The sequence below is a fragment of the Melanerpes formicivorus genome, unplaced genomic scaffold (genome assembly GCF_026170545.1).
Source record: "Melanerpes formicivorus ecotype bairdi unplaced genomic scaffold, bMelFor1.0.p_v2 SCAF_14, whole genome shotgun sequence".
Classification (NCBI taxonomy): Eukaryota; Metazoa; Chordata; class Aves; order Piciformes; family Picidae; genus Melanerpes; species Melanerpes formicivorus.
In genome coordinates, this window is record NW_027142366.1 from 618,238 (window position 1) to 646,048 (window position 27,811).

The following is a 27,811-nucleotide window of genomic DNA, read 5'->3' on the forward strand; positions in this document are numbered from 1 at the left end:
TGCCCGGCGGGGCCGGGAGCGGCCCCCGATGGGATGTAGCGGGCGGCTGGTGGGACCCGTCGGGGGCCGCCGCGCCTCGTTGCTCCTCACCATGATCTTCTTCTTCACCTACTTCTTCTACTGCCTGCCGGGACCTTGCGAGCCGCTGCCCCCCACCCTGCTGCTGCCGCCTCCCACCGCTCTCCCCGACGGCTCCGAAATGGGGCTGGGTGTCCCCGGGGGGGACCCGGGGGTGTCAGGAGGAAGCAGAAGATTCCCCCAAGCTATCATCGTAGGGGTGAAGAAAGGTGGGACCCGAGCGCTGCTGGAGTTCCTGCGGGCGCACCCCGGGGTGCGGGCGGTGGGTGCTGAGCCCCACTTTTTCGATAGGTGCTATGAGAAGGGACTGCGATGGTACAGGTAAGGATGGGATGGTCTGGGGGGTGGCTCCGGTCGTTCAGCCCCAAGTTGTGTCAATTGCCTCCCGCGGTCGTGATCAGGTTGTTCTGCAACGCGCAGGTCCCTGGAGGGGATAAATGGGGGTTTAGTGGGGGGGCTAAGGGGATGGAGGAGGATGAGTGAGGGGCAGGGGTTCGATGGGAGCAGAGCTGGAGGTGCAGAGAGCTCGGGCGGGAGCAGCTCCGGGCCCGTGCCCGCTCAGGGTCTGGTGGCCGGTTTGGAGAGGCAGCTGCTGAAGTTGGGAGAGGTAGGAGCTGGTCCCTGCATCGCTCTGGTCCTGTGTGTCGTCCCCCGCCCCTGTCTCTGTGTCCTCCCTGTCGCTGTGTCCCCCGGCCTCCTCCCTACCCCTTTGTGTCCCCCGTGTCCCCCTTCTTCTGCATGAACCCCATGTCCTCCCTCGTCCATCCTCTCCTCTGTGTCCCCTCTGCTCCTTGTGCTTCCATGTCCTTGTTCCTCCGTCCTGCTGTCCTCTCGTTGCTCGTGTCCCCTTGTCCTCCGGGTCTCCATACCCACCCGTGTCTCTGCATGTCCCGGTGTTCCCCTTTTCCCACCGCCTTCCCCTTTTCCCCTCCATCTCTCCTGTCCCCATGTCCCTCACGTCTCCCCTGTCCCCAGATCCCCATCTCCCTTTTCCCCCTTGTGTGTTCCCCTGTCCCCAGGTCCCAGCCCGCTGAGGACAGGTGGCCCGCAGCAGAATTTCCCCCTCCCTCCCCCCATTATTTGTAGTTTTAACCTTTAATGCTCTTTTCCCGCTGCTTCCCCTTCTGCCTGGGCTCCTCGAGGAATTATTTAATTTGAGAGACTTACAGAAATGAAAGGAGCTTGGCTGGTGGGGACGGCTCCTGACTCGCACCGGTGAGGGGAAGGGTGGGACGATAGCTCTGGGTCCCTCCGGTGGGTTTGTGGCAAAGGGCAGAGCTGTATTGATTGGGGGGGGGGGGGGGGGGGGGGGAGTTGTTCAGTTCTGAGGGTTTCAGTGGGATTGAACTCTTCAGGCCATAAAGCATTCGGAAGAGCAGCTACCGTGCATGTGGTGTCTATTAAACCCCCATCTCCCGGCCAGCCCCGGCAGGGCTGGGCCAAACCGAGCCGGGAACGTCAGGAGCGCCGAGTCCCTCGGAGGCAAGGGAAGGAATCTGCTCTGGGAGTTTGAAGAGAATCCAAATGTGTGGATTTCTCAAAGCTCTGCGGTGTTCTTGGGGAAACATCTGAAAATAATAAAGGGAGCAGCTCTCCCTGTCCTTCCCTGCTCCCCGAGCCCCGCGGGAATACTGAGTTTCTGCCGCGCTCCTCCTGCTTCCTGACGGCCGGGGCGGCGGCGGCGGTAACGTTGAGATCGCGTCTGCCGCGGCCGAAAGGAGCACCGGGGAGCCCGGTGCCTTCCCTGGGAAGGGTCATTCTTAGCGGTAATCGAACCCCGGAGTTGCAGCTCGGAGAGCCTACATCTGGCCGCTCCACTTATTTTCTTAAGGCACCTTCCAAGGCAGTAAGTCACACTTCTGGCTGCACGCATCCCACCACGATTTATTGGCTCATCTCTCAGCTCCCTTTGTAGCCCTCTAGAACCACAGAATCGTTTCGATTGGAGCAGACCTCTTCAGGTCATCTCTCAGCTCCCTCTGTAGCTGCCCTGCTCTAAACCCAGGGACTCAGGGAACTGTTTCAGCCTCTAAGGTCACCGAGTCCAACCATCAACAATAACCGCGAGAGCTAATCTTTGTTTTTTCCTTGGGATGTGGATTCCAGGCTGGATCTCCCTTGGCCAAATGGGAGTTTAATGACTGTGAGCAGATAATTAAAGCCTGGAAAGATTGAAGGTTTTCATCTCGCTGGCCCGAGCCCGGCGAGACGCTGGCAGGCTCGGACCACAGCGAGAGCAGGGGAAATCAATCTCGGGGTTGGATTGCTGTGTTGGGAGTTTTCAGTGCTCTGTAAGAGCTCGTGGGGAGCCTGGCCTGGGACCAGGGAGATGTTCTAAGGTGGTTCTGCAGCTGGTTCTGGTGAATTTGGAGGCAAGGGGCGGGGAAGGGGTTCGGCAGAGCAGGCTGCAGCCTTCCCTGCGCTGAGAAGTTGCTTCCTCTTTGGGGGGGGGGGTGTGGAAATCAGTAGATGCTTTGCCTCAGCTGTGTGTGAAGTGTGTTTCCAATCACACACACAACTCTCCTCCTTAGTTTCCTCTTCTCCTTGCCTCTTGTTTTGTCTTCTTACCAAGCCCTCACTACACCAAGGGATCTTTATCGCGGGAAAGCCAGACGGAGCTAAATGCTCGAAGCTGGGGGGTGCTGGAGTGGAGGAAAGGAAAGGAAAGGAAAAAGAAGCTGGACCAAACCCCAGCTTTTCCCAATGAATATCTCAGAGTGGTATAAACATTTTTAAGATAGTTGAACTTGCTGGGAAACCAAAATGACACCGAGTGGGTCTCACGCCAAGATATTCGGCCTGAAGGCACCTGTGGGTCGCAGCTTGTCTTGAGTAAACCTGGAGAAAGAAAACTCCAACTCCCTTGGCAATGTCATCAGAGAACTCTTTTGGTGCTCGTAGCTCAGTCCTGTTGTGACTCTGCTGCTGGAGGAGGAGTTGCTGCTGGTGTGGCTGATGCTGTGGAGTACCTGCTGGGTAGTTCACGCTGTAATGTGAGTCACTGACCAGGAGCATTTATTGCTGGCTGTTGTATTCAGGGCTTGGACTTGGGCTTCAAGACCTTTCCCAGCCCAAAGGATTCTTTGATTCTGTTTAAATCTGAAATGGCCTAAAGACTTCCTCCCCCCCTTCCTCCCCCCACCACCTTTTTGAGCAGTTCCTTTTGCGTGTGAAACAAAAAACCTTCTGCCAAAGCAGCAACAAACTCAGGTAGAATTCTTTGAGTCACTACAGGTTTAGCTAATTATAAGAAGATTAAACAGCTTTTGTAGGCTGCAGCATAAATTACCTGCTGGAGGATCCCAGCCCCAGGTGACATTTTTATCCCCAAGGAAAACACTGCTTTGGTTTTGTGTTTGCTTTTGGCACTTGCTGCTGCTTGAAAGCCACAATCTCAAGCGACAGCAGGGGGATGCTGGAGTGCCTGCTCTGCTCCTGCCATGCAGTGTCCTGTCTGTGGGTCTGTCTGTGGGTCACCAGAGAATGGCCTAAGTTTAAGGAAGGGACCTTAAAGCTCATCCAGCTGCAACACCCTGCCATAGGCAGGGACACCTCCCACCAGCCCAGGCTGCTCAAGGCCTCATCCAGCCTGGCCTTCAACACCTCCAGGGAGGAGGTGTCTGTCTGTCTGCTTTATGGGATGTAGGTGAAGGCACAGAGGAAGAAATTAATGGAATCTGAGATGTTTGCTGTTGATCTTTAGAGCTTCATCACCAAGGTGTGCAGAGATGCTCTCAGGATGGCAGCACAGGGCCAGCTCACAGAGCCACAGAGCCCTGCCCTCTGTGTGAGCTGAGAGAGACTGAGCCTGTGGGGTGCGAGGTGTAGCCCCACTGTGGCTGCAGAGCAGCACCTGCCTGCAGGCCAGGTGCAGAGCTGGGGGGCTCAAGAGGTTTGCATATGCCCAGGGAGGTGGTGGAGTCACCAGCCCTGGAGGTATTCAATGGTTGTGTGGTGTGACACTCGAGCACAGGGTTTAGTGGCCGTGGTGGTGGTGCTGTGATGGTTGGGCTGGATGATCCCAGAGGTCTGCTCCAACCAAACCAATGCCATAGTCCTCTGCCCTACAGTGCCTGTGCAGGTGGGGCTGATGCTGCTCTGTGGGTGATGCTTCAGGGCTGTAGCTGAGATCTGTGCAGGAGTTGCTCCCCTTTTGGTTGCCAGAGCTGGATTCCCACCCAGCCACCTGATGTTCCTCAGAGCTTCAAACCACTCCATCTGCCTGGTACTCTGATTCAGTGCAGACTCAGCAGTGCTGGTGAGAAAAGGGATGGAGACATTTGGAATAGTGGTGGCTTTGGAGCAGGAGGGTGGTGCAGGGAAGGGTCTCTGCCTTGCATGAGGGAGAGTTTGGGAGAGCAGAGCTCTACAAGTTTCCTTCTCCCCATCCCCTGACGGAGTGACACCAGCTCAGTGTGTCGCTTTCCCTCTCTCTTCTCTTTCCTCCTGTGATCCATGAGCTGAGTCCCTCTTTCCCATCTCCTCTTCCTGCTTCTCTGCAGCAGAGTTGCCCAGGAATGGGGCTGGGCCAAGGCTTCCAAGCACTCTCACATCCCTGAGCGGCTGTGAGAAGGCAGCTGCTGGGGTTGTGCTCTGTGAACCATGCCCTGGGTGATGGTGCACAGGGGAGTTTGGGGGAACTGTGCAGAATTCCTTCTTTCCTCACAGCCTGGGATAGAAAGAGTGAAAAAGACAATGGTTTGGGGTGGTTCCTTGGGCAAAGCTTCTGGGGGAGAGGCTGGGCTGGAGCCCTGCACAGCATCACCACCGAGCAGCCTCCAGCACTGCAGAGCTGAACCAGGGCTCCGAACTCTCCCAGAGGCTGAGTTTAGCTTTTGATTGTAGCTCCCCTTTTTTTGCCTGCGGGGGGAGGAACTTTTCCTGTGGCTCCTCATGCATTACACTGCTCTTGGGTGCATGAATGAAATGATACTGGGGTGGGAAGGGGGGTGGGGGTCCCAGCTTGGGAGCATCTGTGGGTGCCCAGGGAAGGGGGGGAATGGTTAGCAGTGAGTTGCTACATGCCATGTATTTGGAGTGCCTTCCCCCCCTCTTTCCCTCCCTCCAACCCATTCATGGGAGCTAATAATGTTCTTGAAAGGCATCCAGGATTTCTTGAGCCAGACTTTGTTATCTCCCAACCTCGCAGCCCCAAAGCCTTTGAGCGGCAGGGAAAGGACGCGGCTTTGGCGCTGCTCTTTTGACTTTTGCTGGGAGGGTTATTGGCAGCTGAAAAGTAGAGCTGAGTGATGCCTTGAGGGGCTTTGGGGTTTTTTTTGGTGGGTTTTTTTCGTGTGTGTTGTGATTGAACAGCCAGATCAAGACACTCTATAGCCCAAAGCCGCTGAATACAACCCGAGGCTTTCAGCTACCTCAGGCTGCATTTTGGCACCCAGCTCCTCTCCCTTTCCAGGGAGAGCTTTTCACAGCCTCCTCTAACCAAACACATAGGTGGGAAAAAAACACAAAAGGCTCTTTGCCAGGAGTCAGATGGCGATGCACCCGGACCTGCTCCGGGACGTTATCTTTATTCATTGACAGCAGCTAATCTCCCGCCGATGGCCTCGCGTTTCAGCTCCGCGCCTCAGAGCAGCCCTTGTTCGGCTTGGTGCCTCTGCAGGAACTCGGCTCCTGCAGCCTGCTTCTTGGGTTCGCTGCCTCACAATCTCCTCCTGTTTGACTTTCTTAACTTCCACTACAACAAAATAGAGCCTTCCTGTATCGCTTTTCCTGCTTTCACCCCCAACTTGTTTGGAAAAGAAATCCTAACATGCACAAGAGGAAAATAAAAGGGGGAAAGGGGGGGGCAGGCAACCTGATTCTGTAACTGGGAAGAAGGTATTTTGAGGCTTTAATGCTTACTGCTTTGGGCTTGCTGTCGAGACAGCAAAGATGTCTCCATGCCTAGAGGGGCTCCATCTTTACCACTGCCTGTTTATGCAAGGTTTTAGTCCCAGCCTCACACTTAGGACGGGGTCTAGGTGCGGTGTGTGTCCCCAGAGCAGCCAGCCAGGTCTCCCCACGAGGATGTGCCCCCACTGCCCTGCTCCCCACCCACAGCAGCACCCATCCCGAGCAAGCAGTCTGCAGGACGTGTGGAGTTTGGTCTGCTGCAAACTGCTTTCACGTGGGATTAAAAATAGCTTTTACTGCCACGCCGAGGAATTAACATTTGAAACCGTTTAAAGGGCTCCTGGGGAGATGTGACGGAGGGCAGAGAGAGAGCCTCTGCCTGCCTGATTTTTGGGGGGAAGTACTGAGTCTGCAGTGGGGCAAAGAGCACGACTTGGCCCTCCTGCCCCCAAATCCCTGCTGGTGCTTTCTCCTCCCTCCCATGTGGCAGCTCCGGAGTTTTGTTCTCCACCCGAAGCCCTCCTGAAAGGCTTCTTGCTGATCCAAGCAGGTTTGGGAGGGTAAACTTTAAGCCCAGCTCAGCTGCAAGGCAAAGCCGAGCCGGGTTTCTCTGTGTGGTGTTCTGTAGATAGCATCAGGCTGCTAAGTGATTAAAGCTGCCTGTTGGTGCTGGCTGTGAGGGCTTGGGATGCAGAGCTGTGATTTGTGGAGTGGAACGAGCCAAGGGCTTCCAGGCTGGGGAAGGATTTCTGTGCTGCTGCCTCTTCCATAAATGCTGGCTCTGTGCACAGGCTGTGCACCGGGGTGTGCAGGAGTAACCTGAGTCCCTGAAGGGTTTCCAGCAAGCCCACATCAGAATGGTTTGGGTTGGAAAGGACCTCAAAGATCACCCAGTTCCACGCCCTGTGCCAGGGACACCTCCCACTAGAGCAGAGTGCTCCCATGATGGAGCACCAGGTTGGGAGGGACCTCAAGGACCATCTGGTCCAATCTGTATAGGTAAGAAGATAAATCCATAAAGCTGGGCATGTAGAAATCATGGAGCTGGCTTAAAAGTGATCAATATGATGTGCATCAATACCTTTGGAAAACACTTTGGCCTTTCAGTTGTGCTCCTCAGAAATGAAACCCCAGGGAGAGGCTTCTGCCTCTTCCACAGAACTGAAACCATAACTCCATCGAATTGTTGGGGCTGGAAAAGGCCTCTGGGATCATCACCCCCACACCCCCATGGCCACCAAACCCTGGCCCCAGGGACCATGGCCACACCTTCCTTGAACACCTCCAGGGATGGGGACTCCACCACCCCCCTGGGCAGCCTCTGCCAGTCCCTGACCACTCTGGCAGCAAGGAAGTTGTTCTTAATCTCTATCCTGAACCTCCCCTGGCACAGTTTCAGTCCATTCCCTCTCCTTTTATCACCTGGGACTAAGGAGAAGAAACCAACCCCCCCCCTGGCTGCAGCCTCCTCTCAGGGAGCTGCAGAGAGCAGTGAGGTCTCCCTCAGCCTCCTCTGCTCCAGGCTGAACCCCCCCAGCTCCCTCAGCTGCTCCCCCCCAGCCCTGCTGGGGACCCTTCCCCAGCTCTGTTGCCCTTCTCTGGACCTGCTCCATCCCTCCAATGTCTCCTTGGAGCTCGGGGCCCAGAAATGATGTCAGATATCATGAGGAGGTTACAAATAGCAGCAAAAGCTGCAGGGTTCCTGTTAGCTGAATCCTTGAGGACCTGGGGGGGACAATCAATCCCAGACTAAAAGAGAGTTTGGGAGTTTGCTCTTGGTGGCTGGGATGCTTGGGTAGAGGTTTGGGTTGGGTTTTTTTTTTTCCCCCTTCCTCAGCTTATTTTTAGCTGCAGACAGTGAGAGAAGGTGGAAAAGGCTGGTGGATTTAGAGGGGGCTTTTATGCAGGGAGAGACTATTCCTGAAAGGAGTTCAAAGCTTGTTTATAAAACAGTAATTGCCCTCCCCTGAGCGGGAAGTGGGCAGCGCAGGTCGGGTCGGGGCGGGGGAGCCGGCAGTTAATTGGCAAATATGCTTAAAAGCTTCTTCCTGACCTTTGAAAGAAACTTTCTGCTGGAACAGGCCGGGGCAGAGATTGCAAAGCTGAGTAATGAAAGGCCAGGTTTAATACCAGGACTTAGCTCTAAATGGCTTTTCAAAGGGCTGTGGAAATCCTCCTGCTTAGGGAGCCGGCTGCTGTCGGAGGGCTGTGCCCATCCCCTGCAGGAGCCTGCTCTGCCCTGCAGCAAGAGCTGCGGGAGCTGGGGCAGCCCCAGCCCGCTGGCCCCTGCCACACATCCCAGGGTCTGGCATCGCCAAGGGGGCTTGGCCAGGCTGGCATCAGCTGCTCACCAGCTGGAGCACCTCAAGGTGGTTTGCTTCCCCCACAGCTGGATCCCTGCACAGACAGCAGGATCAGGGCTGGGACTCTCTCCTCGTCCTGAGCACTGCTGAGGCTGCACCTCGAATCCTGGGGTCAGTTTTGGGCCCTTTGCTCCAAGAAGGACATTCTGGGGCTGGAGCAGGGCCAGAGAAGGGCAATGAAGCTGGAGAAGGGTCTGGAGAGCAGGGCTGGGGAGGAGCAGCTGAGGGAGCTGGGGGTGTTCAGCCTGGAGAGGAGGCTGAGGGAGAGCTCCTTGCTCCCTGAAGGAAGGCTGGAGCCAGGTGGGAGTTGGTCTCTTCTCCCTGGTCTCAGGTGATAGAAGGAGAGGAACTGGCCTGGAATTGTGCCAGGGGAGGCTTAGGCTGGAGATAAGGAAGAATTTCTTTGCTGCAGGAGTGGTCAGGGCCTGGCACAGGCTGCCCAGGGAGGTGGTGGAGTCCCCATGCCTGGAGGTGTTCCAGAAGCTGTGGCCATGGCACCTGGGGCCAGGGTTTGGTGGCCATGGGGGGGTTGGGCTGGGGGTTGGACCTCTCTTAGAGGTCTTTTCCAACCAGGACAATTCTGTGGTTCTCTGACCTCAGCTTAGTTCCTGCCCTTGCTCTCAGGCTGTATTTCAGCCTTTCAGGGAGGACCAAGGGGGAGACCAGGATGCTCCAGACCCCCCGCCCCAGCACTAAGCAAATGAAGCAGGCCTGGCTGCCCCCACCTCTGAGCCCTGCCTGTGGCACAGAGCCATGCCAGGCTCTTCTGCTCTCCTTGGGCACCTCCTCTACCTGAGGATGGGTGTTGGAGCAGCCAGCAGAGCTCTTGGCTTCTCCCTCTGCACCTCCCACCACACCTCCCTGGTGGTGTGTTAGGAATGCAGCAGAGTGAGGGGCAGGGGGATGTGCTGGGGGCATTTCTCCAGGTCTTTGAAAAGCACTTGGTGGAAAGCCTGGGAGGTGTGGGGTGCAGGCTGGATGGCCAGGCCCTGGTTTGAGATGAGGCTGTAGGAGGCTTGATTTGGAGACACTGATGGGGGCCTGTGGGGCTCTGGGGGATGTGGTGCATTGCTCTCACAAGTCAGGGCTGGCAGGAGCCAGCTGGCATCTCCCCAGCAGGTTGTCTCACCCTGAGCTTGTCCATGCTAGTGCCCAGGCACGAGGTGGGGTGGGCAGCTCTGCTCTGTGCCAGGGAAATGGCTGATGCTCAGTGCTGGCTCACCAGAAGCACAACACAGCCTTCTGCAGCTGCCTTGAGAGGCCAGAGAAGTGCAGGTCTGGTCCTCACCACCCCAGTGAGGTGCTGAGGCTCTGCCATCGTCTGGCACTGCATGTCCTGGGCTGGGGGAGGGAAAACTCATCTGGGCTGGGCTGGAGCTCACCCCCTTAGCAGAGTCTGAGGTCCTCCTGTTGGTGCTCAGGGCATGAGGCTTTGCATGCTCCCCTCTGCTGGGGATGGTCCCAGGAGGGAAATCCACAGCAGCTCCTTTGCGTTCACCTTCTCCCCTCTGCCCTGAGACAGCTCCCAGCAGTCTTCAGAACTCTTCATGCAGCTCCTGAGAGAGCCACTGGGGCTGCAGAGGTGTTTGGAATGCAAATGGGGAGTACTGCAGTGGGGCAGGGCACTGGGGTGGCAACCAGGGCACTGGGGTGGCAACCAGGGCACAGAGGCAGCGTGCCTGGAGGACTGAGTGTGACCCAGCCAGTGATCCCCACAGCCAGGGCTGGAAAATGCCCAACCTTGGCATTTATGGATGGCTCTGCCTGCAGAGATCCCAGGCTTTGCCACAGCCAAGGTGCTCCAGAGCCAGGGACACAATGCACTGCTTGCCTTGGGGCTGCTGGGTGGCACTGGTGCCCTGGAGCATGCAAAGTGCTGGCACCAGCACCACCTCTGCTCCTGTGGCCGTGGCACCTGGGGACATGGTTCAGTGGCCAGGGTGGTGTTGGGCTGGGGGGTCTTGGGGGTCTTTCCCAACCCCAACAATTCCTTGAGGCTATGACTGCAGAAATCTGGGGTGATTATAACTATGGGGTTGAGAAGCAGGAGGTGAAATGCCTGGAATCAGCTTCTAGAGGCAGCTGCAGCAGCCCTGCCCTGCCTGAGCCACGGAAACCGCAGCACAGGAACGGTTGTGGTGCCCAAGGTGGGAGGAGCAGCACTTGGGCAATGTGCTGCTGGGCTCCTCCTGGGAGGCATTTGGTAGAAGCAGCCCTGCTCTGCTGAAGAAAGCCTCCAGCCCAGCAGGAACACAGCAGGAGAGGTCTCCTCCCTCCCTCCCTCCCTCCCTCCCTCCCAGCCCGGGCAGCAGCCCCACAGCACTGGGGTGAGGCAGGCGGCTCAGCTCGCTGTGCATTTTAACACAGAGCATTGATCAGGGGCAGGAGAGGATCCCATTAACAGAGTCACTTGTCACAGGCCTCCTTCAGCCATCTCCACTCATTAGTCTGGGCAGAATCAGGATGTGACCTCCGACTCCCTTGCCAGGGGGAAGGCTCACTGCCCGCAGGGTGTCTGCCTGGGCACCTCCAGAGTGCCTGTGGGCACAGGTGGCTGTGCAGGAGGTGCTCCTCAAGCTGGGATGAAGAATGGAGGAGCCTGAGCAGAGACCTTAAAGCTTTCTGTAACTCCCTGAGAGGAGGTTTGGAGTGAGGCTGGGGTTGGTCTCTCCCCCAAGGAACAAGTGACAGGATGAGAGGAAAGGGCCTCAGGTTGCACCAGGGCAGGGTTAGCTTGGCCACGAGGAACAATTCACTGCCAGAGTGGTCAGGGACTGGCACAGGCTGCCCAGGGAGGTGGTGGAGTCCCCATGCCTGGAGGTGTGCAAGAGCTGGGTGGCCATGGCCCAGTGGGACAAGGTTTGGTGGCCCTGGTGGTGCTGGGTTGGACCTGATGCTCTCAGAGGCTCTCTTCAGCTGGAACAATTCTGTGGTTCTTTGCCTGCCAGGTCTCATCCTCTGGGCTGCTGAGCTGGCTGCTGCCCTCCTGAGCTCTGCATTGTGGTTGGTGCCTGTGATTGATAGGAAGGGACAAGAAAAGTGACAGGTCCCATCCCTGGAGCCCACATCATGCTTCCTCCTGCCTGCTGCTGTGTGGTGCTGCTCAAAGGGGGCTGGAGCAGCTCCTCCTGCAACCCCCCCCAGCTCCCCCCAATCTCCCAGCTGCTCCAGAGCCCTCAGCATCCCAAATCAGACTCCTGGGGATGTGGGCAGGGCTGGCTGACTGCCCCATGCTGCTCCCCACCCCAGCACCCAGCCGAGGGCAGGATGGATCCTCCACAAGCAGTCTCTGCTTGCTGTGGGTGAAATCAAGCCCCCAGAGCAACCCCCAGCTGATACCAATCCCCTGAGCAAACCCTGGCACAGTGAGGGTGGGCTCTGGGAGCTGAGCCCTGGCTCTCTGCTGTCTCAAGAGCTCTCTGCTGTCTCAAGAGCTCTCTGCTGTCTCAAGAGCTCTCTGCCACCTCTGCAGCCCCAACTCAGATTATTTCAGTTTATTTTCCCCATTCTTGAGCTTGGCTGCTGGTGTCCCAGAGCTCCCCCCTGCCTCCACCTCCCTCACACCCTGTGCCTGCTCCTGTGCCACCCAGCACCCCCCAGAAATTCCGAGAGACAGCTCAGCCCCAGGGGTGCCCTGCCAGGGAGGAAAGGTCAACAAGAGTGGAAGGGAAAGAAATCCTCCAATTACCAGGAGCAGGGAGGGGGCTCCAGCAGTGCCATTGATCAGCAGCTTGTCACTGCAGGCCCTCATCAGTGCCACTTGTCAATAGGGGCAGGGGGCAGGACTGGGAACTGCCTGAAAGCAGCTCTGCAGGGAAGGAGCTGGGGGACAGCAGGTTGCCCATGAGCCAGCAAGGTGCCCTCCTGGCCAAGAAGGCCAAAGGTGTGCTGGGGGTATGGAGAGCAGCATGGGCAGCAGGCTGAGGGAGGCTCTCCTGCTCCTCTGCTCTGCCCCAGGGTGGTCACATCTGGAGTACTGCATCCAGTTCAAGTGAGGCAGGGAACTGCTGGAGAGAGTCCAGGGGAGGCTACAGAGATGCTGAGGGGCCTGGAGCAGCTCTAGGAGCAGCAAAGGCTGAGAGAGAGAGCCCTGGTGCTGAGAGCCTGCAGAAGAGCAGCCCCAGAGGGGAGCTGAGCAATGCTCAGCAAGAGCTAAAGGCTGGGGGGCAAGAGGCTGGGGCCAGGCTCTGCTCAGTGGTGCCCAGGGACAGCACAAGGGGCAGGGGGCACAAACTGGCACCCAGGAGGTTCCATCTGAGCAGGAGGAGAAACTTCTTTGTTGTGAGGCTGCTGGAGGCCTGGAGCAGGCTGCCCAGAGAGGTTGTGGAGTCTTCTCTGGAGAGCTTCCAACCCCCCCTGGGCACTGTGCCCCTGGGCAAGCTGCTGGGGGTGCCCTGCTGGAGCAGGGCTTGGACTGGGTGAGCTCCAAGGTGCTTGGCAACCAACACCATGCTGGATTGTGGGGATTCAGTGTGAGGGCACCGCTGGACCCCAGCTAGCACAGCCCTGGTGTGGTGGTCGCTCGCTGGGGCGCGCTGGGTGGGTGGTGGCTGGGCAGAACCTTCCCCAGTCACTCAGACCTGGCTGTCTGGGACCTGCCAGCTCCATTGCTGCGAGCAGCAGCCCGGCAGGACGCGGAGCCGGGGCGGGGGCAGGGATTATTCTCCCGCTAGAGCCATCGGGCGCTGCCTCCGCAGGGCTGCTTTTATGTCTCCTCAAATGATGCTCCTCAGCCGCGCAGCCATGAGAAGAATGTCAGGGGGCTGCTGCCAAGTACTTTGGGCTGAGCATTTCGGTTTTGTCGAGGGAAGAGATCGTTTGTCTCCGTGAAAAGCCGGGGCCGGGGGGAGGGAGGGAGCCCCTGCGGCGTCAGAGACCCAAGCGTGACAACCTGCATCCGCTCCGCTGCCCCCCGAGCGGTGCGCGGCTGTCACCGCCGGCCCCGCACAAAGGAGCTGTCGGGCAGGGGCCGGGCGCCGCCGGAAGGAGAGGAGAGCAAACTGTCCCCGGCCCCGCGGGGGGCTGAGCAGCTGCTGGAGCAGGGCACGGGCTGGAGGTGAGGGTCTCACCGCGGTGCTGGGGGTGCTGGTGGCAGCATCCTGCTGTCCTGCTCCAGGCAAGCAGCCAGGTGAGGGTGGGCAGCAGCCTGCCCTCCCCCAGCAGGATCTCCTGGGGTTCTGCCTCTGCAGCCATGCTTGGGAAGGGTCTGGAGCACAGGTCTGGGGAGGAGCAGCTGAGGGAAACTGGAGCAAAGGAGCCCGAGGGGAGACCTCCTTGCTCTCTACAGCTCCATGAGAGGAGGCTGGAGCCAGGTGGGGTTGGTCTCTTCTGCCTAGGAAGAAGCAAAGGGACAAGAAACAGCCTCAGGCTGCACCAGGGCAGGTTCAGGTTGGACATGAGGAACAATTTCTTCCCCAAAAAGGTTTTCCAGGCCTGGCCCAGGGCAGTGGTGCAGTCTCCATCCCTGGAGGGGTTTCAGAGCTGTGGAGATGTGGTGCTGAGGGCCACGGTGTGGTGGTGCCCTGGCAGTGCTGGGTAGGGTTGGACTCAGTGCCCATGAAAGTCTCTCCCAGGCAGAGCAGGCTGGGGGGGCTGTCACTTGTCACTTATGCTGAGCTGGTGAGGAGGAGGAGGTTTGCTGAAGGATGGCAGCGCTCTGCATCAGCCCTTGGACCTCCTCTCAGTCTCAAAACAAAGGCAAATTAAGGCTCAAATCCTGCCAGGGTTTAGTGACCTCCCAGCTCCAGCTGTGTGCAGCTGTGGGAGCCTCCTGTCAGCACCTGTATCAGGGCTCAGGGAGTTGCCTGGAGGTGTCACCTTGTCACCAGGGGGTTTCTGGCTGCATGACATCATGGGCCAGTGAGGCACACAGCTGATGTCCCCAGGCTCCATCCCTCTGCTGGGCTGGAGTTGGAGCCATGTGGAGAGGAAGGGTGAGCAGTGCCCTCTGGAAAGAAATCTGTCTGTGGAACCTCCCCAGGCTCAGCTGGGTGCCCTTGGAGAGAGACCTTGCCCCTCACTTGGCAGCTGAACACAAACCTGGGCAGGGAGCAGGGGTGGGAACTCTTCTGACCATGTTGTGAATCCCAAGAGACTTGAGGGGGGGTTGAGCCATGAGACAGGAAGAGTTTCAGGTCTAGCTTGGAGCAAGCAGCTCCTGAAGACAAGAGACCCCCAGCTTTGGGGCACGTGTGTGGGGAAAGCCCCCCAAAGTGAGCTGTGATCAGCTGCAGGTAGTTACACAAAACCTCTCCCTGGAGAGTGCTGACACCACCTGGAGCCTCTTCCCAAGCGCCTGCCGGCGGCACGGTGAGGGATGGTGACTCCAGCAGGGGCTGAAGGCCACAGGGGATCAGCTGGAAAGCAGTTAGTGGCAGTTCAGTTCGGGGTTGTGGTGTGGGGTCCTGAAGAGACCAAACTGCTGCAGAAACCTCCTTCCCTTCGGGGTCTGGAGGCAAACCTTTAAAGCAGAAGGTGGCAGGGTGCTGGGCAGGGTGCTGGGGCAGGGGCAGGGTGCTGGGCAGGGTGCTGGGGCAGGGGCAGGGTGCTGGGGTAGAGGCAGGGTGCTGGGGCAGGGTGCTGGGGTAGGGGTAGGGTGCTGGGGTAGGGGCAGGGTGCTGGGGCAGTGGTAGGGTGCTGGGCAGGGTGCCAGGGCAGGGGCAGGGTGCCAGGGCAGGGGCAGGGTGGCAGACTTTCCAAGGCCATCTCTCCAACCCCCTGTAGTGAGCAGGGACATCCCCAGCTAGATCAGGCTGCTCAGGGCCTCATCAGCTTTGAGCCTGAATGTCTCCAGGGATGGGGTCTCAGAATTCCAGCACAGTAGGGGCTGGAAGGGACCTCTGGAGATCAAGTCCAACCCCTGCCAGGGCAGGGGCACCCAGGGCAGGGCACCCAGGGACACATCCAGGTGGGTTTGGAATGCCTGCAGAGATGGAGACTCAGCACCTCTCTGCCCAGGGCTCTGCCACCCTTCAGTTACAGAGGTTCCTCCTCATCTTTGGATGGAACTCCTGATGCTGCACTTTGTGCTCCTTGCCCCTTGCCCTGTCACTGGGCACCACTGAGCAAAGCCTGGTCCCATCCTGCTGACACCCACCCTGTAAGTATTGATCAGCACTGATCAGATCCCCCTCAGGCTCTCTCCTCCAGCCTAAACAGCCCCAGGGCTCTCAGCCTTTCCTCGCCAGGGAGCTGCTGCAGTGCCCTCAGCATCCTTGCAGCCCTTTGCTGCAGCCTCTGCAGCAAGGCCCTGTCCTTGCACTGGCTGCTGGACACAGAACAAGTTCCACTGTGGCCACTTCCACAGCAGCCTGGGGACTGCTGCCAGGGCTGCAGCAGACTGATGCTCCTTTATTCTCCCCTTAATGAATTCCTTTGCCTCCAGTGAGTTTCCATCTTTTTTCTGCTGCAATCAAAGGGTTCACATTGGGAACAGACCCTCCCAGACCTTCTTTTCATCTCCTTGCCTCAGCTCCTTGCCTTGTCCTCATGCTGCCACGGTGCAGCTGAAGCACAGATGCCAGGAGCCGGCTGCTGGAAGGGGAGCTGGGACACACAAGGGCCCAGAGATTGCTCTCAGCAGGTTCTCCTCTGCTGGCAAGCAAGGAGGAAGAGTCCAGAGCAGCTTGCTGAGATACACAAATGGGCAATTATGTGGTCACCTGAGAAGTGCCTGATGATTTATGGCATGATTAAAAGGTTGATGGTAAGAGCAGGAAAGATTTGGAACATCTGCCTCCAGAGCCCTGTCTCTGACCCTCACACCACAGATAGCAACAGAGGAAATATCCAGGCAGGCACTGGGGCTTTGACACAGATCCCACCACATCTGGGAGCATTTGGGCTGAAACTTAAGAGCCTGGACAATGAGTAATTAAACATAATTCACTCCTTGCTCTGCTGTAATCTCCAAGAGGCTGTTCCTGCTTGAAGGGTGGACTTTGGAGGAGCCTCGTGGAAGAGGAACACTCAGCCAAGGTCAGTGTGCCCCACAGAACCTTAGAATGGCTTCAGTTGGAAGGGAGCTCAAAGCTCCTCCAGCTCCAGCCCCCTGCCATGGGCAGGGACACCTCCCACCAGCCCAGGCTGCCCAAGAGCTCATCCAGCCTGGAGGGGAGAAGGCTCCAGGCAGAGCTCACAGCAGCCTGCCAGGACCTGAAGGGCTGCAGGAAGGCTGCAGAGGGACTGCTCCCAAAGGGCTGCAGGGCCAGGAGCAGAGGCAATGGTTTGAAATGAGAGCAGAGCAGATTGGGATTGGAGGTGAGGAACAAGTTGTGCCCCAGGAGGCTGCTGGAGCACTGCAGCAGGTTGCCCAGGGAGGTGGTTGAGGCTCCCTGCCTGGAGCTGTTCAAGGTGAGGCTGGAGAGGGCTCTGAGCAGCCTGCTCTGGGCTGGTGTGCTGCTTCCAGAGCTGCTGTGGAACACCCAGAGCCCAGCACCACATTTCCTTCTGGGTGTTCTTTATTGAAACCCAACCAGCCCCAAGTGCCTGCCTGGTGCCTTGGGCTGGCACAGGCATGGCAGGAGCACAGGCTGCAGGTAGGCTGAGCTGGAAGTGCTAAGGTGACCCCAGAGCAGGGCAAGGGGCAGGCCTTAGAAGCTGCCTTGGTTGGTTGTTTGCTTTCATTGCACAGTGGAAAGGAGGTGGAACAAAAGGGTTTGGAGGGGAATGGATTGGCAACAAGAAACCCAAAGTGGGTTAATTCTCTTCTCTTTCCTAGCACAGCTCCATTCAGCCCTGGGAGAGTGGAGGGATGTGGGGCCTGGGGGTGGTGTCAGTGTGTGCTGGTAGCAAGGACAAACTCTGTCAGCTTTTAAGGCTCCAGGAGCTGTTTCTGGTCAGGATCTTTCCTTTTGACAACTCTTTTTCTTTTCCCCTTCTTCTTTTCAGGAGGGTTAAAAAGGTGGTGGTGGGGAAAGGGCTTTCTGTAACACAGTCAGGCTGGAGCTGGAGCTGGAGGTGGTGGAAATCTGCTAGAAATATGCAAGGACCTGAAAGAAACTCTTGAGTGAATCATTAAGTTTAACTGACCTTAAACCATCCAATTGCCAGCAGGGACCTGGGAGCAAAGCTTCCCAGGGGTTTCTGCTGAGCTCTCAGGGCTGGGAGGAGCTGAATGTTTTACCCAACAGGGTTTCTCATCTAAACTTTTCCCAATAAGGAGGGAAAATAACTTCATTTGGGAGGGCAGGGGAGGCACTGGTGTGCCCCTGGCAGCCCTGCCCTCCCCCTGCACCCCCAGCACAGCACCCCCCGCGGCTGGGCATGTGCCAGCCCCTGCTGCCTGGGGGAGCTGCCCCAGGCTGTGCTGCTTCTCAGCTGCTCCAACCCCAGCAGCAGGGCTGGGGGCTGCACAAAGCACAGGAGGGAGAGGCTGCTCCTGGGAACCTGAGCTTGGCTTTGCTGCAGCTGAGGGCTGTGGGTGGGACTGTGCCTGTCCCTCTTGCCCTGTCACTGGGGGAGCTCTGGAGGACTTCCAGACTGGTCTGGGTTGGAAAGGACCTTTCAAGCTCATCCAGTCCACCTCCTGCAGCCAGCAGGGACAGCCCCAACCAGAGCAGGTTGCTCAGAGTTCCATCCAGCCTGACCCTGGGTGTTGTACACACAAGGAGTTCTCTTTCCTTGGCCACCCAAAGACCCTGGTGCTGAGCAGGACCTGGAGAGCTTGAAGCCCACCAGAGCAATCTCCTTGGGGCTTGGATGCATGGAGCTGGGGTGGAGAGTGCTGCTGGGGTCTGGGCTGTGCTGGGGTTGCCTTGCCCTGAGCTGAGGACAGTGGTTTGGGTCCCAGCCACTGCCTGGCCACAGCTTTTCACTGGAATGTGAAAACTTCCTACCTCTGATCCTTGTCCTCCACTGAATCTGCCTAGAAAGGGCTGTGGGCTGAGAGGGGCTGGGGGGAGGTGGGCAGACAGCTGGGGGGGCAGGCAGACAGACAGACAGACAGACAGTGTGATTGCTTAAGCCACATTTCCTTAGGAAGCCAGGATAGCAATAGCCCCAAGCAGCCCTGTCCCACCAGCAGCTCTCCTGCCTCACAGCCTGGCTCCTGCAGGGCAGAGCTGCTCTGGCAGGGGATCCCCAGCTGCTCCTGCTGCAGGGAGGGAGGGGAGGATGGAGCAGTGGTCTTGGCATCATCAACCTGAACCTGCCAGGCTTGTGGAGGGAGCCTGGGGCTCACCCAGTGCTGATGGGGAGCTGGAAGCTGCCAAGGGCTCAGCCTGGGCACGAGCCCAGAACCATGGAGCAGTTTGGCTTGGAAGAGACCTTGAAGGTCATCCAGTCCAAGCCTCAGCCCAGCACTGCCAGGGCACCACTAAACCATGGCCCTCAGCACCACATCCCCACAGCTTTGAAACCCCTCCAGGGGAGTGGTGACCTCCTCCAAGCCCTCCCAGGGCTCTGTGGCCTCTTCAGAGCTGCAGAAGCAGCAATGTTTGTAGCCCTCCCACAGCCTCCCCCTGCCAGGGGACCAGCTGAACCCCAGCATGAGGGGAGGGGAGGACCCCACTGGATGCCCAGCAGCAGCTCCCAGCATCCCAAAACCTTGTCCAGGTCGCTTGAAGGCTTCTCCCTCACCTGCAGAGGAGGCTGAGGAGAGACCTTGGGGCTCCCTACAGCCAAAAGAGGTTGGAGTGAGGCTGGGGTTGGTCTCTTCTCCCAGGGAACAAGGGGCAGGGCAAGAGGAAAAGGTCCCAGGTTGCACCAGGGGAGGGTTAGGTTGGCCACAAGGAGGAAGTTCTTTGCTGCCAGAGTGGTCAGGGGCTGGCACAGGCTGCCCAGGGAGTCCCCAGCCCTGGGGACAGGGTTTGGTGGCAGGGTGGTGTGGGGCTGCTGTGGGGCTTGAGCTCAGAGAGCTTTTCCAACCTGAGTGATTCTGTGCTTGGCTCTGCTGGGGTGGGCTGCAGGCTGGGGAGTCCTGCAGAGTGTGGAGGTGGCTGAGCAGCTTGGGAGGGACAGCCCCAGGGCTGAGCTCTGCCTGGGGGCTCCTCTCTCACCCCTGGCTCTGGCTGGTGTTTGGGCACATGCCACAGGCTGGGATGGCACAGAGCAGCGTGGGCAGTGCCAGCAGAGGAGGCTCCCATGCTTGCTGTGCTCTGGGGCACAGCCTGGCTCTGCCTTTTCCCCAGGAAATGAGGAAAAAAGCTGAATTTGTTTCCCATCTTCCCCCAGGCTGTTCCAAATCTGAGCCAGATGGGGAATCCTGCCTGCTGCTGCAGCAAGCTGGATGCATTTGCCAGGGCAGCATGAGAGGGCTCAACCCTGCCCAACCCTGCCCTGGCCCTGCTGGAGGTGGGCAGGGCAGAGCTGCTCCAGCTGGGGGCTGCCACACCTAGCAGGGACCCTGCAGAGCCAGGAGCTGCTCTGGGGGGGACCCCAGCCAGGAGCAGAGGAGGTGACCACCACAGCAGGAGCACCCTGGCAGAGCCTGGGGAGACACAGGATGTGGGCTGGTGAGGGCTGTGCTGAGCTCTGGGGAGGGGGAGGCAGGGGGCAGGGTCTGCCTCTGCCTGGAAGCTGTTGGGCAGCCTCTGGGCCTTGCTGTCCAGCTGCAGGGGGAAGCCTCTCTCATTTCAGCTCCAGCTTTGGCTTCCTTCCCTCCTGCCAGCAGCATTCTGCCCAAAGGCACTGTGGATGTCCCATCCCCTGAGTGCTCCAGGCCAGGCTGGATGAGGCTTTGAGCAACCTGAGCTGGTGGGGGGAGCCCCTGCCCCTGGCAGGGATTTGGAGCTGGATCTTTAATGTCCCTTCCAGCCCAAACCATCCCAGGATTCTCCAGGGCCAGCTCTCCCCTCTGCCTGCTCCCCCTCACTGAGAGGGGAGAGCCAGCCCCTGCTGCTGAGGTAACCTCTGCTGGGTTTGTCTTGGCTCATGATGGCCAAATCATGGCTCAGAGCATCTGCCCCTGGATGATGCCAGCAGCACCTGGTGGCCTTTGCCATCTCCTGATCCCAGCTCCTGTGCAGCAGCCACAAAGTGCAAAGCTTTCTCCCTTCATTTGTTTCCTGTTTAGAAGAGGAGGAAAAGTTACAAAGGGCTTGGAGATGAGGCTGGAAGGATCTCTTCTCTTCCCTGCAAGCTGCTGGGGGGTTGGGGTGTCCCTTCTTCAGCCCCCCACCCTGGTGGGCTAGCTGTGCAGGAAGGAGTGGATGGGGCAGGGGGCAGGCTGCAGCCAGGGCTCTGCTGTCCCTGCAGCACAAGAAGGAGAGGAGCAACCAACCCTGGCAGCAGTGGTGGCCTCCAGGTGACCATCTGGAGAGCCCAGCAGCTCCTTCCCCCTGCTCTGCCAGGGGCTGGGCTGGGCCTGGGCGAGGTGGAGGAGCCAGCCCCATACTGAGATCAAATAAGCACAGCTCCACTGAAATGATTCCTGCCCCTGGGGAGTTGTCTCCCTCCCCCCCCAGCATCTGCTGAGCAAATCAAAGCAGCTGCTGGCCAGCAGGAGGGCCTGGCTCTGGCAGGCATGTGTGGAGTGCTCCTTTCCTCCTCCTTTCCTCCTCCTTTCCTCCTCCTTTCCTCCTCCTTTCCTCCTCCTTTCCTCCTCCTTTCCTCCTCCTTTCCTCCTCCTTTCCTCCTCCTTTCCTCCTCCTTTCTCCCTCCTCCATGTGGGCTCCTGCTGCTCCTGCACCTGTGGCAGGGCTGGCACCAGGGTGTCCCCTGCAGGGCTCCTGCCCAGGCAGCCTCCCTGGGGCAGGGATGGGATGGGATGGGATGGGCAGAGCTGCTGGGGATGCTCATCACCTGCACCCCACCAGCCAGCCAAGCACAGGAAGCCATCAGGATGGAGGGAAGTGTGGGTCCTGACTAATTAGTCTGAGCTAATGAGCTGAGAGCTTGTGGCTCAGGCTGGCACTGCTGTGGGCTGGGACTCCAGGGCATGGGGCAGGGCATGGTGTGGGGAGCAAGGGGATGGAGGCACTTACAGTACTGGGGGATTTTGCCTCAAAGTGAGCCTCAGAGCTTCTCAGCATGGCTGGGGCTGCAGTGCAGCCACCCAGGGCCCTGCAGGCACCTGCAAAGTTGCAGAGAACTCTGTTTCCTCCCAGAAGCAGCAGATGCTGCAGCCCCTGTGGGGAGCTCAGCTCTGTGGAGCAGGATCTGGGAGTGCTGGTGGACAGCAAGCTCCCCACAAGCCACCCAGGTGTCCCCATGTGGAAGAGGCCAAGGGTCTCCTAGGTGCATTCAGAGGACTGTGACCAGCAGGTTGAGAGAGATTCTCCTCCCCCTCTACTCTGCCCTGGTGAGGCCACAGCTGGAGTCCTGGGGCCAGTTCTGGGCTCCCCGGTTCAGGAGAGACAGAGAACTGCTGGAGAGAGCCCAGGGGAGGCTGTGGAGGTGCTGAGGGGCCTGGAGCCCCCCTGGGAGGAGCAAAGGCTGAGAGCTCTGGGGCTGAGAACCTGGAGGAGAGCAGCCCCAGAGGGGATCAGTGAAAGACAGCAGAGCTCCAGGCTTGGGGCAGAGGGGCTGGGTGGCTGCTGGCAGAAAAAGACCTGGGGCTGGTGGTGGACAGCTCTCTGAAGACAACCCCAGCAGTGAGCTTAGGTGGCCAGGAAGGCCACCAGCATCCTGGCCTGGATCAGCACTAGTCTGGCCAGCAGGAGCAGGGGAGAGATCCTGCCCCTGGACCAGGCACTGGTGAGGCTGCACCTTGGATCCTGGGTTCAGCCTTGGGCCACTGGCTCCAGGAAGGGCTTTGGGGGCTGGAGAGGGTCCAGAGAAGGGCAACAGAGCTGGGGAAGGGTCTGGAGCACAGGGCTGGGGAGGAGCAGCTGAGGGGGCTGGGGGTGTGCAGCCTGGAGGAAAGGAAATTGAGAGGAGACCTCATAGCTCCCTGCACCTCCCTGGAGGAAGGCTGGAGTGAGGCTGGGGCTCATCCCAAGCTGCACCAGGGGAGGGTTAGGTTGGGTATGAGGAACAATTTCTTTGCTGCCAGAGAGGTCAGGGACTGGCAGAGGCTGCCCAGGGGGGTGGTGGAGTCCTCAGCCCTGGAGGTTTCAAGCAAGGGGTGGCCATGGCCCCTGGGGCCAGGGGGTGGACTGAGGGTTGGACTGGATGCTCTTGGATGCTCTGTGAGGCAAGGGGAGGCCCCAGCCCTGAGCATCCCCCACTGTGTCTCCATCCCTCCGCCCTGGGCAGAGCATGGAGCCGGAGCAGCTGCCCAGGCCACTCCTGCACCGAGTTTGCAGGTCCCCTGCACAGGCTACCGTGGGCTGGAGGGACTGCCCTGGGGCTTGGCAGGGGGGCCTGGGGGGGTCGGTTTGGCTGAATTGCATTGCCCTGGGAGGGAGGAGGCCCACGGTGAGCCAGGGCCACCAGCCCCTTTAATTGTGTGCAATGAAGGCTGACAGTGCCGAGGCGCTGCCCGGGGGAGCTGAACCCTTCCATTCCTGCATAAATCATCTCCAGTCTGCTGCTCCTTCATCTGCAAGCTGCTGCAGCCTGGCTACATCCTCGCTGCTGGGGAGGGTCCTTTGGAGATCACAGCCCTCCACTGACCTGGGGCGCAGGCAAGACACCTGCCACGGGCTGCCCCACGGCCCCGGGCCGGCCGGGCAGGGGGAGGGAGCTGGGGGGGAGCTGCGGGGGGGAGGGAGCTGGGGGGGGGAGGGAGCTGCCGGGGGAGGGTTTCTGATTGCTGCTGGGCAGACAGACTTCATTCCAGCGGGCAGGGGAGGCACTGGTGTGCCCCTGGCAGCCCTGCCCTCCCCCTACACCCCCAGCACAGCACCCCCCGCGGCTGGGCATGTGCCAGCCCCTGCTGCCTGGGGGAGCTGCCCCAGGCTGTGCTGCTTCTCAGCTGCTCCAACCCCAGCAGCAGGGCTGGGGGCTGCACAAAGCACAGGAGGGAGAGGCTGCTCCTGGGAACCTGAGCTTGGTTTGGATTTGGGTCCTCCTCCTGCAGCTGAGGGCTGTGGGTGGGACTGTGCCTGTCCCTGTCCCTCTTGCCCTGTCACTGGGGGAGCTCTGGGGGTACCAAGTGTCACAGACTCCCAGACTGGTCAGGGTGGGAAGAGACCTTTCAAGCTCTGCCAGTCTGCCCCCCCTGCAGCCAGCAGGGCCAGCCCCAGCCAGAGCAGGCTGCTCACAGCCCCAACCAGCCTGGCCTGGGATGGCGCCAGGGATGGGGCAGCTCCCAGGCCACGTCCTGGGATGCTCACTGCTGCAGCCATGGGTGGTGAGCAGAGCTCCTGGGGTGGTGATGGCTTTGTGCCTTGGCTAAGGGACACCACCTCCAGCCAGAGCATGGGGGGGACCTGATGGTGGCTGTGCTGTGCCCATGGCAGGCATCAACAGGGAGTTCAGCTTTGGTTTTGGGGGGACCCATGCAGCACAGCTCTAGAGTGGAGCAGAGTGAGGAGGGAGCAGCTCTGAACCCCATGGATGGTGGCAGAGCCCAGGCAGCCTCCTCTGAGGAGCTGAGTCCTTATTAGCTCTGCTCTCTGCCCCTCTTAATCAGATGCTGCTCTGTGCATTCAGCAGGAGCCCTTTGGCCCTCACGACCCCTCTGGAATAACCATGCATAGAAAAAGCCTTCAGGGCCTCCAGCAGCTCTATAATTGCAACCCCCAGCCATAAACATGAGCAGGATGGGGATGCAAATGCTGCTGGGGGAGGAAGCAGGAGCAGAGGGCTGTAGCTGCCCCGTGGTGCTGGGGAGGGGGAACATCCTCTCACCTTGCTGGCCAGGAGCTGGGGCTGCCCAGAGGCTTGGGCAGCTGGCAGAGCAGGCCTGCTCTCCCCAGTGGTGCCAGCTGCTGGCAGGGTTAGTGGCTGGGTGTGAGAGCAGCCACCCCATCAGGACTGCCAGTGCTGGCTCCAGCTTCTCCCCTGCCCCTAGCTCCACCTCTCCCACGTCCCACACAAACCTTCCCAGCCATTCCCAGAGCCCCCCAGCAGCCCCCACTGCTGCTGGCCTCCTGCCTTCCAGCCAGGGAGCAGCCAGGCTCTGCAGCTGGTGAGGGAACCCCTCAGGAAGGGTCTGTGGGCACCCCCTGGGAAGCAGCCCTGGCTGGTGGTACCCCCAAGCCCATCTGCTCTGCAGCCTGACCTGGATGAATCCCAGCCCAGGGACCCCACTCTGCACAGCAGGAGAGCTCTGGGCTCCTTTTGCTTAGCTGGAGACCTCCCAGGGGTGGTCCTGAGCTCTTGCCCTTGGTGAGAGGATGCTCCTGGGCAGGAGGAGATGCTTGAGGCTGCCCAGGGTGCTCCAGCTGGGGTCAAGGCTGCAGCAGTCATTGTCCTGGGCCCCGGCAAAGGGCTGCTTGGGGGCAGGAGGAGGTGTCTGGGGCTGCCCACAGATGCTCTGGCTTGGGAGCTGCAGCAGGACCCCTTTGCTTTGGCTCCAGCTGTGGTCCTAGGCTGCAGCCCTGGTGAGAGGCTGCTGGGGGGCAGGAGGGAATGCTCAGGGATGCTGCAGCTGGGGCTGGAGCTGCGTCAGGAGCCGTCAAACCTCGGGGACGTTTGATGTATCAAGCTGTAATTAGGAGCAAAGGCCAAGGGGGTGCAAAGGAGCATTAATAAATTATCTTCCTTGCTGTTAATTGACGTGTCTCGGAGCCAGCGATCGCTGAGCCCCTTCCAGGCGCATCCCGGGCTCGTTACCGCCGGCATTAGCATATTCAGGTCCCTGCTTAAAGCCAATTAGCTCCTGGGCAGCCCTGATTGGGAAGCCCTGGCCTCATTTCCACATCGTTTTGAATCGCTGGGAGAACCAAACAATGATGGAGGCAGGGCTGGGATGGAAAATGCCCCGGGGGCTCTGCCCGCTCGGGGAGGCGCTGGCAGGACCCACTGCCGGCTCTGAAGGGGCGGCGAGGGTGAGGAGGGGGGCGGCGAGGGTGAGGAGGGGGGCGGCACGGTAATGAGGAGTCAAAAGGAACATTGACTAATTTGCTCCCGGGCGGCTCGCTGGGGACCGCAGCCTGCTGAGGTCAGCCCCGGCCCTTGCTCAGAGGTTCAACAGATGCCCTGCTGCCTCCCCTGGGAAGAGGAGGAGATGGAGGGGACAGGGCTGGGGGGTGAGCACGGCTGCCCAGCATGCCCCCCGCCCCGCTTTGGGGACCCTGCAGCAGCCAGGATCTGCTCGGGAGAGCTGGGAGCAGGGGGGCGAGGCTGGACCTGTCCCTGCTGACATCCTCCCGCTGGTGCTGCTCCTTTCCCGGTGCCCAGCGAAGGTGCTGCTCTTTTGGCCGCCTGCGAGGGGCCGGTACCTTCCACTCTACCATCCCTGGCTCCAGTTTAACAACTTCATAGCTGCTGTGCGGCCACAAAGGCAGCCTTGTCCGGCCGGCTGAGATAAGCCCCCGGGTGATTCATATGCAGATCCGGGTGGTACCGGGTGTCTGCGGGGAGAGGATAAATCTGTCCCGAGCCCTGTCCCCTTCTCCTGGTTCCAAACTGCTTTACATGCACACAAAAAAGGTTCTGTCCCCTATTGAGCCCCGTCCCGGGCTGCCTGTCACCCTGCTTTGAGCGGGGAGGTCCCCTGGGGGCGCAGCCGGATGGCGCTGGGTGCCCCTGGGCAGACGGAGCTGGACTGGGGCGGGTGAGAGGAGCCCTCAGCACCACTAAGCTGGGCTGGCCTGGCTGGTTTTGTCCCCTTGCCCATCTGAGCTCCTTGAGAGAGTCTCTCTGTGGCCCTGCAGAGAGCTCTCCCCCCTAGCAGCACCCCCTTTGTTGGGGCTTTTTGTCTCTCTTCTTGGGGTTCTGGTAGCAATGGAGAAGAGGTTCCCCACCCCCACCCCCAGCCCCCTGTTCCCCTTTTGGGGATGACACAGGACCTGCAAGCCCTGCTCCTGATGGCGCCCAGCACCCACTGCTGTGCATAACAGAACCATAGAAGGGGTTGGGCTGGAGGGACCTTGCAGATCCCTGAGTCCAGCATCAGCCCAGCACCTCTGTGGCCACTGAACCCTGGCCCCAAGAGCCATGGCCAGACTTCCTTGAACACCTCCAGGGATGGGGACTCCACCACCTCCCTGGGCAGCCTGTTTCAGTCCATGACCACTCTGGCAGCAAAGAAATTGTTCCTCGTGGCCAAAGCAGACTTCCCCTGGCACAACTTGAGGCCATTTCCTCTTCTGATACCAGGGAGAGGAAGAGCCCAACCCCACCTGGCTGCAGCCTCCTCTCAGGAGCTGCAGAGAGCAGTGAGGTCTCCCTCAGCCTCTTCTCCAGGCTGAGCACCCCCAGCTCCCTCAGCTCCCCAGCCCTGCTCTCCAGACCCTTCCCCAGCTCTGGTGCCCTTCCCTGGACACAGAGCAGTGTGCTGCTGCTTCATCAGGTTGGTGTAGCTGTGCCTGAAGCCCTGAGCCTGTCCCTTTGCACCCCCAGGAGCCTGATGCCACGGACCCTGGAGGGGCAGATCACCATGGAGAAGACCCCCAGCTACTTTGTGACCAAGGAGGCTCCGCGGCGCATCTACGAGATGTCTCGGGACACGAAGCTGATCGTGGTGGTGAGGAACCCTGTCACCAGGGCCATCTCAGACTACACACAGACCCTCTCCAAGAACCCCTCCATCCCCAGCTTCCAGGCCCTGGCCTTCAAGAACCTCAGCACGGGGCTGGTGGACACGGGCTGGAGCGCGGTGCGCATCGGCATCTACGCCAAGCACCTGGACAACTGGCTGCAGTACTTCCCCCTCTCCAAGTTCCTCTTCGTCAGCGGGGAGAGGCTGGTCAGCGACCCCGCGGCGGAGGTGGCTCGTGTCCAGGACTTCCTGGGCCTCCAGAGGGTGGTGACGGACAAACACTTCTACTTCAACGAGACCAAGGGCTTTCCCTGCCTGAAGAAGCCAGAGGGCAGCAGCAAGCCTCGCTGCCTGGGCAAGTCCAAGGGCAGACCCCACCCCAGGATCGACCTGCAGGTGGTGCAGCGCCTGCGGGAGTTCTACAGACCCTTCAACATGAAGTTCTATCAGATGACAGGGCAGGACTTCGGGTGGGACTGAGCCCTCCAAGGGCTTGGCACTGTGCTGGCACCTGGGCTGCCTGGCAGCCTCCAGAGCCGGGACCGTGGCCCGGGGCTGCCTGTGGCCGCTGTGCTCCGGGAGGCTCAAGGTTCCTGTGGTCCAGGGATGCTCCTGGATGCTATGCTCCAGGGCTGCCTGGGGCTGCTGTGGTCCAGAGGCCTCATGGCTCCTGTGCTCCAGGAGTCTCATGGCCACTCTGCTCCAGGGCTGCCTGGGGCTGCTGTGGTCCAGAGGCCTCATGGCTCCTGTGCTCCAGGGTTCTTGTGGCTGCTGTGGTCCAGGGATGCTCATGGCTCTCGTGGCTCAGGGGTCTCATGGCTGCCTTGGCCCAGGGATGCTCATGGCTCTCATGGTCCAGGGATGGCTGTGGCCACCCCACCACAACCTCCTCCCTTTGTTCTAATTTATATCAGACCTGTTCTGGTGAGAAATGGACCCTGCTGGAGTAGAGAGAGATATTTAAGAGAGAAACCCACAGATGACCTCTCCCCCTCCCTGACCAGATTAAATATTCTTCCATATAAATCTTGCTGATCTCTCTTGC

At 59.6% G+C, this 27,811-nt stretch overlaps 1 protein-coding gene across 1 annotated transcript; it reads left to right on the forward strand.

Annotated features, from left to right (window-relative positions):
* Positions 1–28: 28 nt before the first annotated feature.
* Positions 29–27,811, forward strand: LOC137445082 (heparan sulfate glucosamine 3-O-sulfotransferase 6-like). The gene is made up of 2 exons (XM_068146503.1): positions 29–399; positions 26,628–27,811. Exons 1-2 carry the CDS (start codon positions 29–31, stop codon positions 27,244–27,246), a joined length of 990 nt encoding a protein of 329 aa, XP_068002604.1. The 3' UTR covers positions 27,247–27,811.